Source organism: Lithobates pipiens, unplaced genomic scaffold, assembly GCF_037356315.1.
Source record: "Lithobates pipiens isolate NorthernLeopardFrog02 unplaced genomic scaffold, aLitPip1_a1.2 Scaffold_22, whole genome shotgun sequence".
NCBI classification, from domain to species: domain Eukaryota; kingdom Metazoa; phylum Chordata; class Amphibia; order Anura; family Ranidae; genus Lithobates; species Lithobates pipiens.
In genome coordinates, this window is record NW_027507784.1 from 102,521,573 (window position 1) to 102,540,746 (window position 19,174).

Consider the following 19,174-nt stretch of genomic DNA (forward strand, 5'->3'; position numbering starts at 1 on the left):
CTGTCAGGAAAGAAATATAGATGCTGCCATTGCTGATTATTTTTTGAAGTTATTTATGAATAAAGACTTATCACTTTGAATTTTTTCTAAATAGCCCTTTACTTAGTAGGTACCTTTTTTCTGTGTTGTAGTTTGTAAGTTTATATGGGCATGGCACAGTCATTTTTGCTCATTACATATCTAAGTTCTGCTTCCTGTTTAGTAGTGCTACACAAAGACTGCTCGACTATTGCTGTCTCTCAGCGTAAGTCGCTGGCCCACATTCAGTCAAACTTCCATGTTGGTCAACAAGGTAGGTTTTCATATTGAAGTACCACTGACACATGGAGCAGGAAGGGGAGCTCAACTTAATCAAGAAAAGTGGCGATTTGCATAGCATTTTAGCTACCTGTATCTCTGGATCTAAGACTTACTTTGATATGAGTGTTTTCTTTTTGTTTGCACTAATGCTGGACACACTTACATTTTAAATGTATTCATGATAGTTTATACTTACTCTTTAAGGCCGGGTTCACACTATTGCAAATTGCATGTGGAATCCTCGCATCCAAGTCGCAATAGCAGGAGAATGTGACCGGCTCTCTATGGAGCTGGTTCATATATCTCCAATGCGGCTCTGGTGGGAATTTGCTCAGGAACCCTGTGCATCTTTTGGTCCATTTCAGGTCCAAATTCAGCTTAAAATTTGGGCTGAAATCGGACCTGAAATGGTGAACGAGGACACACAGGACCCCTGCTGGGAACCGCATCGGCATCCAGTGTGAACCCAGCCTAAACTGGTTGGTAGGTTTATTTGTATAATAAAAAACAATGTTCAAGTGGTGTCAGTTTAATTGATAACATATACCGTATATACTCGAGTATAGGCCGACCCGAATATAAGCCGAGGCCCCCAATTTACCCCCAAAAAAACTGGCAAACTTATTGACTCGTGTATAAGCCGAGGGTGAGACATGCCTGTCCATCCCTGTGTGTGTGTCCGTCCATCCCTGTGTGTCCGTCCATCCCTGTGTGTCCGTCCATCCCTGTGTGTCCGTCCATCCATCCCTGTGTGTGTGTGTGTGTCCATCCATCCATCCATCCCTGTGTGTGTGTGTCTCCATCCATCCATCCATCCATCCCTGTGTGTGTGTGTCTCCATCCATCCATCCATCCATCCCTGTGTGTGTGTGTCTCCATCCATCCATCCATCCATCCCTGTGTGTGTCTCCATCCATGTGTGTGTTTGTGTGTGTGTGTGTGTGTGTGTGTGTGTGTGTGTCCAGCCTACCTTTGTCCCGAGCCTCCGTCCCGTGCCTTGCCTCCGTCCCGTGCCGTGCCTTGCCTCCTTGCATCCGTCCCGTGTCGTGCCTTGCCTTGCCCCCGTCCCGTCCCGTCCCGTGCCGTGCCGTGCCGTGCCTTGCCTTGCCTCCGTCCCGTGCCCTCTTCGTCGGCGGCCATTGTAAAATTCAAAAGCTGCGCCGCCGCCTTCGCCTGTGATAGGCGGAACACTGAATTTCCCAGCAGCCTGTGTTCCGCCTATCACAGACGTCGTATCATCCTCGTCCGTAGTACGAGGATGATACGATGTCCGTGATAGGCGGAACACAGGCTGCTGGGAAATTCAGTGTTCCGCCTATCACAGGCGAAGGCGGAGCCGGAGGCGCGGCTTTTGAATAGAATGGCCGCTGTCTGTCTGCTCGACACGCTGATCGAGCGGGCAGACAGCGATGACTCGAGTATAAGCCGAGGGGGGCACTTTCAGCCTCAAAAAAGAGGCTGAAAATCTCGGCTTATACTCGAGTATATACGGTATCTCTTAATTTTCAAAATGAATGTATTTTTTTTAGGATAGAGTATGCTCATGCAGAAGTAAAAACACTTTGGATTCACACTTTGCTTTTCTTTTTATTAACAGGAATGCACTACTTACACATGGAGGCCCCAATCCGTGTAATACATCGTGATCTCAAGTCTAGAAATGGTAAATAAATATGGTATATAAAATATATTTAGGGAATTCAATGCACTGTGGTAATGTTCCATGTTTCACAGTTACAGTGCATCTGGAAAGTATTCACAGCACTTCACTTTTTCCACATTTTATGTTACAGCCTTATTCCAAAATTGATTACATTCATTATTTTCCTCAAAATTCTACAAATAATATCCCATAATGACAATGTGAAGGAAGTTTGTTTGAAATCGTTGCCAATGTATTTAAAATAAAAAACAAAAAAAAATCCCATGTTCTTAAGCATTCACAGCTTTTGCAATGTTGCCTTATGGGTTTATGTGAAATCTCCATTAATAGCTGTAAAATATTGTAATTATGAATCTATTTCATTTAGCGTGCATCTATGAAAGCCGGGCAAAAGGGCTTCATCGAAGCACTTGTTAAGAGCAGACAATGCGGTGCCGAGGCTTGTCTATACAAACAATGGAGAGCCAATTCCATTGTTTAAGACTTACTCACTTCAAAGGATCCCATGCTGGGATATGCAATGAAGGGAGCCCAACCCATAATCAATACCTAACTTCCTGGGGATATTCAATTAAATCTCCTGCCCAGAATAGTCACAACGATTTGCATGAAAGGGGGCTGACATATGTAGTAAGCCCTCCAATCATGATCCAAGCTAGGCCAACCTATGGGGCATCAGCATGAAGGGTTATACTCAGAGCAGAGGGGAGGGGATGGCTCTCTTTCTGGGAGACCAGCCATAAGAATGGAACTTTGGTACTGTAAGAATGGGTAATTATGGGAAAGGTATGCTTGTAACTAAATATGTTTGTAGATTACTGTTTTAAGGAATATACTCTCTATTCCTTCATGTAAATATTTTATTTCAACCTAATATTTTCTTCCTAGATATGACTATAGATAGATGTTTGTATTATTAGCTAGACTTTACCAATACTCTAATAAATGTTATTATATTTAAAGCTTTCACTCTTGGTCAAAGAACTCTCATTTAACCCATCTCATATCTTTACGATAATAAATCTTAAATATAAATAAATCAGGTTAACAGCCATGACATTTAATATTGATCTCAGGTGCATCCTGTTTCCACTGATCATCCTTGAGATGTTTCTACAACTTGGAATCCACCTGGGGTAAATTAAGATGATTGGACAAGATTTGGAAAGGCAGACACCTGTCTATATAAGGTCCCACAGTTAACAGTGCAGGTCAGAGCACAAACCAAGCCATGAAAACCAAGGAATTGTCTGTAGACCTCTGAGACAGGATTGTATTGAGTCACAGATCTGGGGAAGGGTATAGAAAGTGTTCTACAGCACTGAAGGTCCCAATGAGCACAGTGGCCTCCAGAATCCATAAATGGAAGAAATTGTGGAATCACCAGGACTCCTAGAGCGGTCGCCCGTCCGAACTGAGGGATCGGGGGAGAAGGGCCTTTGTCAGGGAGGTGACAAAGAACCTTATGGTTGCTCTGACAGAGCTCCCACGTTTCTCTGTTGAGAGAGGAGAACCTTCCAGAAGAACAACCATCTCTGTAGTACTCCACCAATCAGGCCTGTATGGTCGAGTGGCCATACAGAAGCCACTCCTCAGTAAAATGCACATGACAGCCTGCCTAGAGTTTGCCAAAATGCACCTTAAGGACCATAAGAAACGAAATTCTCTGGTCTGATGAAACAAAGCCTGAACTCTTTGGCCTGAATGGCAAGCGTCATGTCTGGATGAAACCAGGCACTGTTCATCATCTGGCAAATATCATCCATACAGTGAAGCATGGTGTTGGCAGCATCATGCTGTGGGGATATTTTTCAGTGGCAGGAACTGGGAGACTGGTCAAGAGCAAGGGAAAGATGAATGCAGCAATGTGTAGAGACATCCATGAGGAAAACCTACTGCAGATCACTCTGGACTTCAGACTGGGACAAAGATTCATCTTTCAACAGGACAGGTTAACAAAGAAGTGGCTACGAGATAACTCTGTGAATGGCCCAGCCAGAACCAAGACTTGAACCCGATTGAACATCTCTGAACAGATCTGAAAATAGCTGTGCACCGACATGCCCCATGCAACAATATGGAGCTAGAGAGGTCCTGCAAAGAAGAATGGGCGAACCTGCCCAAAAATAGGTGTGCCAAGCTTGTAGCGTCATAAAGACTTGAGGCTGTAATTGATACTAAAGGGGCTTCAACAAGTATTGAGTAAAGGCTGTGAATACTTATACCCATATATATTTGGACACAGGTACAAATTTTTTTTTTTTTTGTGACAGGTATTTTTACTGAAACATATTCAAGCTTTAGTTCTATAATAGATATGGGCTAAAAGTGCACACACTCGGGTTTAACTTGATTGTACATTCAAGTCGGAGGAAGGGTTTAGGAGTAACAGCTCTTAAGACTAGACACCCCCCCCCCTCCTTTTTCAAAGGACCAAAAGTAATTGGACAATTTTAATCAAAAGCTGTTTTGTGGCCAGGTATGGGCTACTCCTTTGTTATTTCTTCATCAATTAAGCAGGTAAAAGGTCTGGAGTTGATTCTAAGTGTGGTATTTGCATTTGGAATCTATCGCTGTCAACCTACATCATGCATTCAAAGGAGTTGTCCATGCAAGTGAAACAGGCCATTGTAAGGATTCAAAAACAAAACAAATCCATCAGAGAGATAGCAGCAACATTAGGAGTGGCCATATCAACAGCTTGGTACATTCTGAGGAAAGAAAACGGCAACATAAAAATGCCTGAACGTTCACGGAAGACAACAGTGGTGGATGATCGCAGGATCCTCTTTATATGGTAAACACCCATTCACAACATCCATACAAGTGAAGGACACTCTCCAGGAGGTGAGCATATCATTGCCAAAGTCTATGATCAAGAGAAGACTTCACAAGAAAAATACGGAGGGTTCACCACAAGATACAAACCATTTATAAGCCTGAAGAATAGAAAAGCCAGGTTAGACTTTGAAAAAAACATCTAATAAAGGCAGACCAGTTTTGGAAAAGCATTCTTTGGACGGAAGAAACTAAGATTAATCTGTACCAGAATAACGGGAAGAAAAAAGTGTGGAGGAGGCTTGGAACTTATGATCCAAAGCACACAACGCCATCTGAAAAACGTGGTGGAGGCAGTGCGATGGAATGGGCATGCATGACTTCCAGTGGCACTGGGTCATTGGTCTTTATTGATGATTTGACAGAAGCAGTCGGATGAGTTCTGCAGTGTTTAGAGATATACTGTCAGCCCAAATTCAGCTAATTGCAGCAAAGTTGATTGGGCGGCACTTCACAGTACAGATGGCCAATACGCCAAAACACGCTGCAAAAGCAACCCAGGAGCTTTTGAAGGAAAAAAAAGTGTAATATTCTGCGATGGCCGAGTCAGTCACCTGCTCTCAACCCAATTGAGCATGCATTTCACTTGCTGAAGGCAGAACTAAAGGCAGAAAGACCCACAAACAAAGACCAACTGAAGGCAGCTGCAGTTAGAGCCTGGCAAAGCCTCAGAAAGGAGGAAACCCAGTCTTTGGTAATGTCCACGGAATCCAGACTTCAGGCAGTCATTGCCAGTAAAGGATTAAAATGAACATTTTATTTATGATTATATTAATTTGTCCAATTATATTTGAGCCCCTGGAAATGGGGGATCTGTATATAAAAATGGTTGAAGTTCCTAAAATTTGTACTTTAAATGTATGTTTAACTTCTTGAATTAAAGCTGAATGGTTGAAGTTCCTAAAATGTGTACTTGATATTTACATTCAACCCCTTGAATGAAATCAAATAAATTTTGGATTGTTTCATTTTAATTTTATTCTGGTGGTATACAGAGCCAAAAGTATGAAAATTTTGCCTGTGTCCAAATGTATACTGTATGGACCTAACTGTCATTTTTTTTTTGTTTTTTTTTAATAAATTTGTAAAGATTTCAAGCAAACTTCTTTCACATTGTCCTTATGGGGTATTGTTTATAGAATTTTGAGGAAAATAACGAACTTAATCCATTTTGGAAAAAGGCTGTAACATAAAGTGGAAAAAATGATGCACTGTGAATACTTTCCGGCTGCACTGTATCTTTGTTCTCTGGCCTTTAATAAATAAGTGAAGGCGAATATGTAAACTACTTGTAGGTCCAAGCAACCCAATCGGCTATTATCTTTCATTAATTAGTAAATGGAGTTAAGCTGGTCATACACCACTCAAAATTTTTAGCCGATACCAGCTATCAGGACCACCCGCCTTGACAAACTTTGAAAATTGGAAAACCCGGATGGAAAACTGTTGACCGAACAGTGACTGAATCCCATCAGATGCAGTCACTGTTCAGGTGTTAAGACCGCTCCAGGCACTGCAGCTGTCTGAAAGACAATAACTGGTAGGGGAGATTGCTCCACCATTAAGCTTCCAAAATCCATACATTATATAGGATTTTGCAATTTTAATTGTATAGATACTATTTTTAACAGTGAAAATAATTGGTGCTTTCATTACACATGTCTAAAGCTAGTACCAGAAAAGTCTGGAGAGGTTTCCTAAAATACATTCATAAGTGCATGGCTAGTATTATCATACTGTGTATATTGTTAGTGCTGTTTGCAACCCCTTATTGAAGCTGAACTCGGGTCACATCCAAAAACAAAATTTCACACACTTAGGTCCTTATTTAAAAGCTTAATGAAATACATTTTGAAATGCAGTTAATGTAGGTACCAATAGAAGACTTGGCATGATTTAGGAACCGCTGAAATCTGTGATGTGTGTGTTTTTTTTATGTTTGTGCACCTCTTTAATAAATATTGACTTTTTATAGAAGAGCATAGGGTTGTAATTCCAGTGTCCACCAGCAGGTGTCTCCTAGCAGCTAGGAGACCCCAGTAATCTGTTTTCACCTAATGATGGCGGCTGGGAGGGTATTTAGGTCCTCCCCTACTGAGTACCTCTTGCTCCAGTGTTTTTCTTGCTGCCAGATACTGCTAGCTGTGATCCTGTTCTTGCTTCTGCCCTATATCCTGCTGCCTTATATCTGCTCTCCCTTGTTCTTGATCCACGTTTTTGTTCTCCCTTCCCATCTACTCCCTACACCTCAGTTTTTCCCTGCTTTTCTGTGATCCCCATTTTGTATATACCTTATTTATCATCGTATAACACGCACCCTAATTTTAAGAGGAAAGTTTCAGGGAAAAAAACTTTCCAAAGACCCCTGCACAAAATGCAACCCCCTTTACATTACACAGCCCCTTTAATTGTACAGCCATCTACACTCCCAGGAGACCCCCAGTCTCCTGGGCAGTACTGCCAGTGTCCTCCTTCAATCTAAAGCTACACTCGGAGGAGCGGGAGGAGGAAATAACAGAGATATCTAGGGGCTTCGTTTTACAATGACAGTGAGACAGGAGGATCAATGTATGAGCTGATGCCCTGACACCCCCCCCCCCCCCCCCAATGTGTGGCACCCAGAGCAGCCCGCCCGATCCCTGCCCCCGTTGATAAAAAAAAATATTGGCGTATAACACGCATGCACTGTTTGCCCACTATTTTCAGGGGAAAAAGTCTGCATTATACACTGATAAATAGGGTAGTTATTTGTTGCTTAGGCTTCTGTTTGTTAGTTATTCGGGTATTCTCTCACTGGGTTTTTGGTTCACTTATATTTTTTGTTTGGATGGATTTTGTTTCACTGTAAATAAACCTCACTTAAAGCATACACAGTCTGGTCCTAGTTTCCTCAGTGTAGCCACGCAGATCTGGCCATCCTTGCTGCTGAAACCTGACATAACCAAAAACTGCACGACTTTGGTAAGGAATTTAGAATGTGACCTCAAAGTTTCCCCAAGGCACCAGAGTAATTTTATCCTTGGGTTAAATAATAATAGATAATATCTCCATAGGAGTCAGGTGCTGCTAGACTTTCCAAAATCTTCCCAATTTGGCCAATGGCTGTCAATGATGCATGTATTTTTTAGTAGTTAAAGGAAAAACTGGTTATTCATCCCAAAAGTATTTTTCCAGAATGTTGGAAAACCTTTTTGTGTTATACGCATCACTTCTGATAATCATAACACTTGTTAAAACACCTCTATCTAGATTGTCACAAGGGTTCCTTTGCTTACAGTTAAGGCATAATCAAACTTAAAGTGGAGGACCATCCTAAAAAAAAAAAAGCATTAATATTCTTTAAAAAAAAAAAAAACATTTGGAAAAAAAAATTTCATTGCCAGAAACCCCTGTTGCTAGGCAGTCTTCCTAATCTGCCTCTTCCTACTCAGCGGTGATCTTCAGTCTTCCCTCACGTTGTTTTTTGGGGAATGGGGCGCGCTGTGTGTGTGTCCCAGAACACAGCACGCCCCATTCACAAAGCACTGCGTGACTCATGCATACGCAGTAGGAAACAGGCAGTGAAGCCGCAAGGCTCCCCTGCCTGTTTGCCTTAGTGAGGATGGCGGTGCCTTGACGCAATATGAGGGACATATCGGCCACAGTGGGACCGACATTGTGGGTGCCCTAGACAGGTAATTGTCCTTATTAAAAGTCAGCAGCTACAGCGTATGTAGTTGCTGACTTTTTAAAAAAAATAAAAAATTCCACTGGAACACCACTTTAAATTTGAAACCTCAAACCACATATAACTTAACTTCAGCTATTATTAATTTTCTGGAAATTATTAATACTTGAGTTTCACAATTTGAATATTACTAGGGTTTTATAGATTTAAAGAGAAGTGCAGTTTGTCTACTAAACATCATTGTCTTTTAGGGGAGTTTTAGATAAGTCACAAACTGCATTATAACTATGTGGAATGAAGAGCTATTTTCTTGTTTGTGTTGATATTTTTTCACTTGAAAAATGTCTCCAAAAGCTGCCTGGTAAAGAAGACTTCTAGTTCTAATCTCTCTAAAGTATGACGAGTTCTAACTTTTGCAGAGCCATGGCCACCAACCAATTCTTTAGTATTTAACACTTCCAGGTATAACTCATCCCTTAGCATGAGCTGGTGGTTCTATCTGCCCTACATCACCACAGGACACAGTAGTGACATGGGGGGTGGCAGGATTACCTACTTTGTACATCATGGTGGCAGGCAACCAATACACCCAGTAGTGTGTTAGGTGTAAAGTTCTGCTGCAGGTCTTGGCTCTTGAAGGGAATGAACTGCAGACTCACCATCAGCCAGGGAGGCTAGTACTAACAGTTTTCTTTTGCAGGCAACTTTTTTTTTAGATGTGACAGAGCTCCCTTTTCAGTAGGGGCTGAATTACGTAGTAGTAGTTTATGTGCTATATTTACAGATTGTCCTGTCTTCTTTTTTCTAGTTGTTATTACTGTGGATGGAATATTAAAGGTAAGGATTTTCTTATTTACAATAGAACTTTGATAACTTCCATCCCAACAAGTTCTTGTTGTCTAAAATATGTCATTGTTTTCTCTAGATATGTGATTTTGGTGCCTCGAGGTTCCATTCCCATACTACACATATGTCCCTTGTAGGGACTTTTCCATGGATGGCTCCAGAAGTTATTCAAAGTCTTCCTGTGTCTGAGACATGTGATACATACTCATATGGGGTGGTAAGTACATTTTTTAAGTTGCCTGGTCAGAAGATGTTTGCATTCCTCTTGCTCCTCAGAATATTACACTGGCTCAAAGATATTATTTATTGATCAGTGAATTTTTGTAATATTTTCTACAACCTAACACCTGAAATCCATTACTTGCGTACAAATACCTGAATAATTAGGAGTACTACATTAACTTTTAGCCAACTGAACACATTTTTTTTTCAATGGATTAAAAAATGTTGTACTTTATATTAACTACTATTTTTTCCTTTTACCGCACCATCACATGCCAGGGTCCTGGGCGTAATCCTAGACTCTGACCTCTCCTTCAGCCCCCATATCCAATCACTGGCTAAATACTGCCACCTTAACCTCTGCAACATCTCCAGAGTTTGACTCTTCCTGACTAATGACACGACAAAGCAACTTATTCACTCCTTGATTATTTTCCGCCTTGACTACTGCAACTCTCTCCTTAATGGCCTACCCTTAAGCAGGCTATCCCCCTTCAGTCTATTATGAATTCTGCTGCTAGACGAATACACCTCACTAACCGATCCATGACTGCTGCTCCTCTTTGCCAATCTCTTCACTGGCTCCCCTTACCCCACCGTGTAAAATTAAAAATGCTAACCATAACATACAAGGCCATTCACAACATCGCCCCATCTACATCACCAACCTCATTTGCAGATATCGCCAAAATCGTCCCCTCCGCTCCTCCCAGGACCTCCTGCTCTCTAGCTCCCTTGTTACCTCCTCCCATGCTCGCCTTCAAGACTTCCCCAGAGCCTCTCCCATCCTCTGGAACTCCCTGCCCCAGTATATCCGATCAGTCCCTACCCTGTCCACCTTTAGGAGATCCCTGAAAACTCATTTATTCAGGGAAGCCTATCCCACAACCACCTAACTGTCCACGAGGCACCCCCATAAAATCATTCTCTGCAGCTGTTACCTTTTGTACCACCTCCTCCCTTTTAGAATGTAAGCTCTACGAGCAGGGCCCTCCTGTTCCTTTTGTATTGAACTGTACTGTAATTGTGTTGTCTCCCCTATACATTGTAAAGCACTGCGTAAACTGTTGGCGCTATATAAATCATGTATAATAATAATAATTTATGATTGGCAACAGAGCAGTCTGTAAATATACAGAAAAAAAACTTAAAAGAGCATAGATAGTTTATGGGAAATTTTAAGAAGCAGGTGTAACAGATTGTGGGTAATGCAGAGCTTGGCATTGACATAATTAAATCAGAACTCTCTGCACAGATACAGAGAGTGCAGAAAGTCCTGCTCAGGGAGCAGGCCTTGATGCCCTACAATCAGTCTTCCCATGCCTTCTGATTTGTGTGGCACTGAGAAGTCTAATGACATGTTGTGGCGAAGAAAAGATACTGTGTGGTTAAGCCCTGGATTGCAGGTAAGTATTGCAGTAAAACCAGCTTTAAAAAAAAAAACCCCAGGAGGAAATTTAACAACAAAAATGTATCCTAGAACTTGTGTTTTGAGGGAAAATGTAAAAGGATGTAGGACTGAATAAAAGTAATTTTTGTACCTATGTAAAAATTGAATGAGACAGTATGTATAGACTGCAGTCATATAGGTTTTTCGGGCATAAGAATTAGTTGACTACCAGTGTGGATTCAGGAAATATGGGGGACAGTTAGCCATATTTTTACAATACATTGCATCTAAAATATTCTGTGAATAGTAATATCAATACATGTATGCACTTTCAACAATTGTACGATCTTGGCAGCCCAGAAAAAGATGGTTGAAATTTGACATAAAATAGGATTACCAATTAGTAAGATGGGTTAAACAGAAACATACAATCTTGTCAGCGCTATGGCTGAATGAGGCCCTTAAAGCTAAGAGTTCAACGTGTAGGCCCATCTTCAGTCTTGTTAAACAGAGATATAGACCACCGCCACTGGCAACCTCGACTCCACACCGGCATTGCTGCCCAATTCAGATCTGGGGAAAACTGAAACAAACAAAAGGCTCAACCACCCATTGCATTATCATAAGACATTTTATTATTAAACCAAAACCCAATGTATTCACAAAAGTACAAGAAAAAGTGCATGTAAAATAGTCCAGTCCCAATGCTGTAGCTGCATCCATCCACTGGGGCATAGATTACGCGTTTCAAGGGTTAGCCCCTCTTCTTCTTTTAAAAAACATTGTGTTTGTGTATAGTTTATATACATATACAAAGAGGCACCCATATTTGCTTGTCACGTATTGCAGTATACACTAATGAGTGTCCTTTAATACTGCTTATCATAATGCAAGTTGCTGAGTCAGCCACCTAATTGAAAAAAATGCACCCCTAGTATAGCTGATGTATTTTTATTCAATCTCTACAGTTGTTACATTCAATATCTTAACAGAGTAGAGTAAGCATTTAAAAATATGAACATCATTTTAGAAATTGGGTAAACGCTAAAATAAGAGCTCAAAATGTGCACTTACTAAGAATACCTAGACTTTATTTTTAAAGACACTGAAGGGAAAGCATGCATACAGCATTGTAAAATATTAAAAAAAAAATGTAGCTTCACAGTGCTTGAGACCAGCCTCTTGTTGTCACCTATACAATTTATTACGCAAACAGGCTGCTATGCATTTTATCCTCATGTTTGGCGAGTCCTACAATAACACTTCATAGACTACTATACATTGACTTTTTTGGCATCCGTCTTTTGTACTGTGTATACAGAGAACCCTGACAAAGGAATTGGCAATCAGTGGAGTACTGACATGGAGATATTTTCTTTTTAAATTTGTTTTTATTCGTGTTTAACTTTGCACAAAAACAGTGCATCAGATGACACACTTGGCATAATGTCATCAATAAATTTCCATTTGTCTTGGCATCAGTGACAAAAAGTGTATTCCAACATAAATGTTACATAAGTTAAGAAAAGTAACAGAACTCTACAGTATCTGTTATACAAAAATTGTAATACATTTACATATTTCCTTGCAGTTATAAATATGCCTTGTGAAAAAGAAAAAGGAAGATATTTCCAATAACATCTGGAAGAGTTGTCTTTTTTTTTTTTCATACTAGGATAGAAAGTTCATTACCTAACCTTTAAGCTTAGGCCAAAAACAAAAATCATAAACCCAAGGAATATAAAGGGATAATAAAATAGAGTAAATGAGAAGCCAAAGAATGAAAAATAAAAACCGTGTGGGAGGTAAATTTAGGGTTTATTTAGAAGATAACAATGAAAGGAAATCGCCTCCACCCCAAGGAAGTTTCCTATGCAAATCCACAAAATGAAAAAAGTATTTACAAAATAATGTTCCTCTGCCAGTATTTAGGAGAGTCGTAGATATTTCACGGTTGCTTTGTTATGTTGGTCAGAGCATTATACTTTTGGGCCAGAGCAAGTTTCATGACCTATTGCTTTGATCTTAGAATATCTTCGTTGCTACTGATTCATGTTATTTCCATTCTTGGTATTAGACATCAAACAACTGTGGGCATATGCAAATTTAGCTTTTAAATTAAATTGAATTTAAAAATGAGCTTGGATGCAGTAGAATGGCCTACTTAGCATTCTGTGACAAAACATGTAATTACCAAGCATACCTAATAAAAAATGACATTCGTAAAAACACAGTGAGAAGATGAACAAATTCAAGAACTTGGGAAAGCTGGAGTAAAGGCAAGTTTCGGGAAGGCTAAGGACACGATCACAACAAACAGGAGTAACATATGAAAAAATGTGTGTTGCAGAAAAAAAATGAAAGTGTAGAATCATCCTGTCTCCTGGGCTCCACAATAAATGGAGACAATGATGTGTCCCAGGGAATAAAAAGAAAAAGGGTGTCATTATTTAATAGATCAAGGATTTTGCCACTGGAATTTAAAATTCAGATTTAAAGAACTATTCTCAAAATTTTTACATAGGCAGAGGAGATACCTGGATAATAACAAAAGCAGAAGTGGACTGACTAAGACAGGTGTAAAGAAAGGTTTAAGGAGGGTTTTTTCATGATGGCTTTTATTGAAAAATGAAACAAGGGGACAAATAAAGAATTATGGACCAGCTTTGCAACTCCAAACGCAGCAGCAGATAAAAAAAATTCCGTATCTTGGATAGCTTGGTCATGTGATAAGGAGGAGAAAAAATATCCCCAAGAAGGTTATTGAAGGAAAACAAGGAGGAAGAATGAAGATGGTAAGACCGGAGATTAGTTGATTAGTAGCGCTGAAGAGGACCTAGGAGAGGTAGGATTAAAAAGTTGGAAATTAATATTATGCAGTGGGCTACAACTGTGTGGAAGGCCAATGTTCCTCAAGTGCTGTCACAGAACATTACCTTGACATTTTCAATAAAATTAAACATATTTATAAAAAATAATAAAAAAATAAATAAAAAAAGAACCTTACATTTTAGATGCCATTTGTCTTTAAAAAATTATCAACAAAAACACTTTATGGTAAGATTTCTAACTAATATTAATTTTTATTTTTTTCATATTTCTAAAGATATTGATGCATTCTCTGACAGCTATACAGTTTGCTGAGCATGAACACTGATGCTGATATAATTATGATGTTTTACGACACTGCAGAATATTTTTTTCTTATAATGGCTATTTGTTCGCTTTAGTGTTTTTTATATGTGATTGAAATAACGAATTTCCTTTATTTCCTATAATTATAGGAAATCTAAAACTTTTACAGATACCCAGGAAGACTCTTAGTTCTCTGAAGGCAATTTGTAAAAGACAAAGTTCTGCAAGTTGTAGAAAATAATTATTTTTAATGATGTCCTTACAAAAAAGATTTAAACCAACTTAACAGCTGATATGTCACCAGAATTATCATTGTATTCTAAGATACCCATTACATTTCTCAAATCTATTGCTTTGTTCTATTCCACCATATTGTATACAGAACAAGCAGATCATTATAAGTGTTGGCAACTGCTAGTTTATCTTTTTGTTTTGTTTTTTGTTTGTTTTTTCATATCATCACCACCAGTTAAAATGTGTGTTTGGTTATGAAAAGGTTATTAAATGATGCTCCTTGTTTGAGTACATTTATATGCATACTTGTAAATATGTATATGTGTGTGTGTGTGTGTGTGTATGTGTAATATATATATATATATATATTATATTTTACAGTCAAATGTTATAAATATGTTTTATATATATATCATGCAATATATTTAAAGCATTGTACAGTCTTTTTTGTAATAAAAAAGTGTGTATACTACTCTAAAACTTTTTTTGATTAAGGCAACATAAGCTGAAAAGATTTAGCACATAAAATGTTGTCACTATGAATGGGCACGCGCTGTGAATTTTAAAGATCAAATATTTATACAAGCTTTAAAATCTCGTTTGTCAGATAATATTTGTGCTGTTTCTAGGTTTTGTGGGAAATGCTAACAAGGGAGGTTCCGTTTAAAGGACTTGAAGGATTGCAAGTGGCTTGGCTCGTGGTAGAAAAAAACGAGGTAAGGCTACTTTTTTCTGCTCAGATACAGTTGATAGATATGAAAACAGTATTGGGGGTTTGCAAAAGACTTTTTCATCTTTTTCAAATTGAAAGTAAGTTCAACGCTTATGGAAAGATTACCAGTAGGAGCTAACACAAAGGGTCAAACTAATGTTATTCCTCATGAATGGACCCTTTACATCTAATTGTTGAGGCTTCACATCGTGATGCCACAGATCAAAAATTGTAGAACTACTGTACTAGTTTCTCAGCCTCAATAGGGTAACCTGGGGGTTTGTTCTTCGTGATGAAAGGAGTCATTGCGTCCAAGGTAGGGGACCCGTTTAACTCCATCTCCCGTGATTTTGGGCATCTTTTTACTGGCCAGGAGTTGATATTTCAGTGAAAGACGTTCAGATACTTCAACTTAACTCTCCCAGCAGGAGACGTTGTACTACAAGAAGCTGTCACTTTAGATAAGAGTTTCAAAAATAAAAGAAGAAAAAAATAAAGAAAATTACAGTTTAGCTTCCCGCAGCATGTTTGACTCCACATTAAAGATATGCTCATAACACGTATTGGCAGTGCTGAGCTTTAAGGTTCCTCCTCAAAGCTTTTGCCATTGAATAAAGTCTACAGTGGAGTAAACACGTACTGTACTAGGGAATAGTTCGCCTTTTAACTGTGCTTACATGTCTGTTTCCTGAAATTCATGCTTAGCACCAGGATCACTGTGAACAATCTGATTTTAAATTGTGAGTTAAAAATAACCATCCTAATTTAATTGGAGCATTTGTAACAAAAATAATGTTAATAAAATAAGAACAAAATTACTTTTTTAAATTGAACAGCCATAGTATGTCATCCTAATTTATGCACAAGACCACATCTAAAATAAAAGATGACATATTTAAATGAACTATATAAAAATTTACAAATAAAGGTAGGACATGATAAGATAATGCTTTCCTTTCCATTAATCCCAATTCAAGACATTGGGGTTCTTATTAACTGTATGAGGCCAAAAACATAAAACAAAGGGCCTTCTATACTGAAAATATCATGCCAATAATCAAATGCCATAACTATTAGAAAAATTAGGTGTAAATATTTTTACATCATACACAATCCTACTTCAAGCAAAAATAATTTGGCTAAAGTTAAATTCTAAAACAAAGCCTCCATTTCACGGCTCCATGTAATGGTATATTCCTTATACATTCAGTGATCAATCTTGTTCTGGTTGGTATACATAGTTCCCTGAAATGTATTATCTCTCATTTGACCAGTTTAAAATTTATTTCAAGGTACTTTTATTAAGGGTTGGAATCCTCCACAGGATATGTTGTAGAGGCTTAGGGGTTGATGTACTAATGGAAAATATACTGTGCACTGCAAGTGCACTTGCGCAAGAGCTTAGTAAATGAAGTAAAATTTCATTTTGAAAAGAATACTTGATCACATACAAGAAAAGTAAAAAACAGCATTTTTGTTTGTACGTGATTGAATTATAGAAATCAGTAGAACTTCCCTTCATTTCAGAGCTTCCCCTTAGATCTCTTGGAAGCATGGATTTTTTTTCAGGTTGTTGAGGGGTGGGGGTCTTTGATGTTCAGTACATAGCAAGTACTATCTGTTCTAGTGTTTATTGTTGCTAATAGTTTTTAGTAGCTATCTGTAATACAATGTCCCTGTCTTCAAAAAAAGAGACAAAAATCTCATTACTCTGAAAGAAGTTTGTGAGCAATCTGGACAATTCTGTTCTTTTCATAATCTGTGAAAAATTCAGAATCTGCATTAAAAAAAAAAAAACTGCCAGTGACTTTACCAGTCATGTGATGGAAAGTGTATTGAAAGCACATAACATAATTGTTGACAATAAAATGTATGTATAGCCAAAATCTTTTATTATTTTGTCTGGGATAGGGAATGGTTTTGTTCCCTGTCTTGCTCCAGAGATACAGTAGCAAAGCAAAAAGATAGCCTTCTTATACAGGTTGTCACTGGACCTGGTTACCCCGTTGAAAGAATTTTCTCTTACCTTCTGTCCTGGGAAAACTCAAACATTTTGGATTTCCCATCACTTTTTCTCTGTTTCATTAAAAATCTCCCTAAGCCCTTGTACACACGATCGGAGATTTCCGACGGAATGTGTCCAATCGGAGCGTTTTGTCGGATACTCCGACTGTGTGTGGTCTGCATCGGACTGTTTCCGTCGGAATATCCGCCGGACCAAATTTTCCAACTTGCCGGAAATATTTTCCGACAAAATGCTCCGATCGGACTTTCTTCCGATCATGTGTAGAGAATTCCGATCGGACAAAGTGCCACGCATGCTCAGATCAAATTCCTACATCAAAGCTACTGGCTACTAGCCTGAACGTAGTCCCATCGTAACGAAATTACGTCATCACGTTCTGAAAGATCGGATTTTCCGACAACTTTGTCCGACCGTGTGTATGCAACAGTTTCGGACAAGACGGATTTGGTTGTCGGAATCTCCGACCGTGTGTACAAGGGCAAAGAGGAACACAGACCGTAAAAACAAGTCCTAACAGAGGTTCTAATTATTCTTAATTCTATTAAAAACAACTAAAATTAAAGCTTTGGCTTTACATAGCGTTAGCTTTTATGCTGACACTGAGCTTCTCTAAGGCTACTTTCACACTGAGGCATTTTTCAGGCGTTTTAGCGCTAAAAATTGTGCCTGTAAAGCACCTGAAAACTTCCTCTAATGCTTCCCTAGTGTGAAAGCCTGAGTGCTTTCACACTGGGTGGTGCGCTTGTGGGACAGGAAAAAAAGTCCTGAAAGCATAATCTTTGGAGTCATTGGGGAGCGCTGTATACAGTGCTCCTACTTCGCCCCTGCCCATTGGAATGAATAGGCAGCGATTCGGAAGCGCCACAACACGGGTGGTTTTAACCCTTTTCTCGGCCGCTAGTGGGGGTTGAAAGGTGCCACACTAGTGGGCAAAAAGTGCTCCTAAAGCAGCAGTAAAGCGCCATTAAAACTAGCAGTGCTTTACTGCTAACGAACTTGCCACCCCAGTGTGAAACCAGCCCAAGTGTCAAAGCTTCAAACTGATGTATAAATCAACAATATTGTGAATAAATTGTTACATGCGCAGATAGATCAATTCTTAAAACAAACTTTATCATGACATTTCATAAAAATTGGTTCCAAATAAACAATCCTATTGAATGGCGACTGCCCCAGTGGCTTATCGGTGTTCAAATCAACAGACACAGCGTGAAGAAGTGGCTGTAAAGGTGCCATCCCCACATAGACTCACACCTCTTACCAGAAAAAAAGGATCTCAGATTATAGAGATCTCACTCGCTATAAAGATTTCCAATAAACTCAGCAAATGGAAAGGAGCTCACCCAGAGCCAATCTCAATGATGGTGTCATCCAAAGATATCAGCCAATACTCTGTGGAGCAGATATCATTTGACTTGCAGTCACTCTCATGCATGTGTGGAAAGAGGAGTAGACCTCAAAGTTTAATAAGCTAAAACCAGGCACATATTGCACTTACACATTTGAAGTTAAAAAGCAGCGAATGCAAACAGCAATCAAGACCACCGTAGTCGCCAGCCATCTCGGGCGCAATGACGTCACAGATGTGGCTCCACCTGATAAGTTTCTATGTAATAGGTATCAACTAGGAATGGAGGCTCATCTTGGATGTCACTCATTTATTCTAATATACACACAGCAGGAACGACACATGAAGTTCTATATGGCTATATGTCCTGTACAGTGTCACCACTACAACGAGTTTAGGTGCACAATAACTAAACAATTGACTTGTCAGATTCCACATAAATACAGAGGGAAATCCCTGCTTAGCTAGCCATATCCTAAGAAGTATCATGTAATTACTTCATTCCATGCTCTGCAATTTTACCTTCATGCTTTCTACTATTTCAGTGAAACTTCCTCATCATAGTCACATCCCTCCTTACATACAACAAACATTTTCTGGGTACTCTTTGCTAACTGAACTAAAATGACTGATGAAATAAAGACTGTTGTGGTCTGCCCTGATGCTTCCCTCAGGTCAGGTCACTTCATGTCAGCCCTGTTGCTCCAGGAAGTCTATTGAAAGGGGCCATAAGAAATATTTATTTTTAACAAATCTAAATCTCCACTGTTAAATTGTTTTATTGCTGTTTTAT

General features: G+C 39.2%; 1 protein-coding gene across 4 annotated transcripts in view; it reads left to right on the plus strand.

Annotated features, from left to right (window-relative positions):
• MAP3K20 (mitogen-activated protein kinase kinase kinase 20) overlaps window positions 1–19,174 on the plus strand; it is a 257,081-nt gene that overhangs the window by 120,774 nt on the left and 117,133 nt on the right. For all 4 annotated transcript variants that reach the window (XM_077448019.1, XM_077448021.1, XM_077448022.1 and 1 more), the window contains exons 5-8: window positions 1,898–1,963; window positions 9,277–9,305; window positions 9,394–9,531; window positions 14,925–15,011. In XM_077448019.1, coding sequence (XP_077304145.1) covers window positions 1,898–1,963; window positions 9,277–9,305; window positions 9,394–9,531; window positions 14,925–15,011 — 320 coding nt within the window. The remainder of the gene's footprint in view (window positions 1–1,897; window positions 1,964–9,276; window positions 9,306–9,393; window positions 9,532–14,924; window positions 15,012–19,174) is intronic.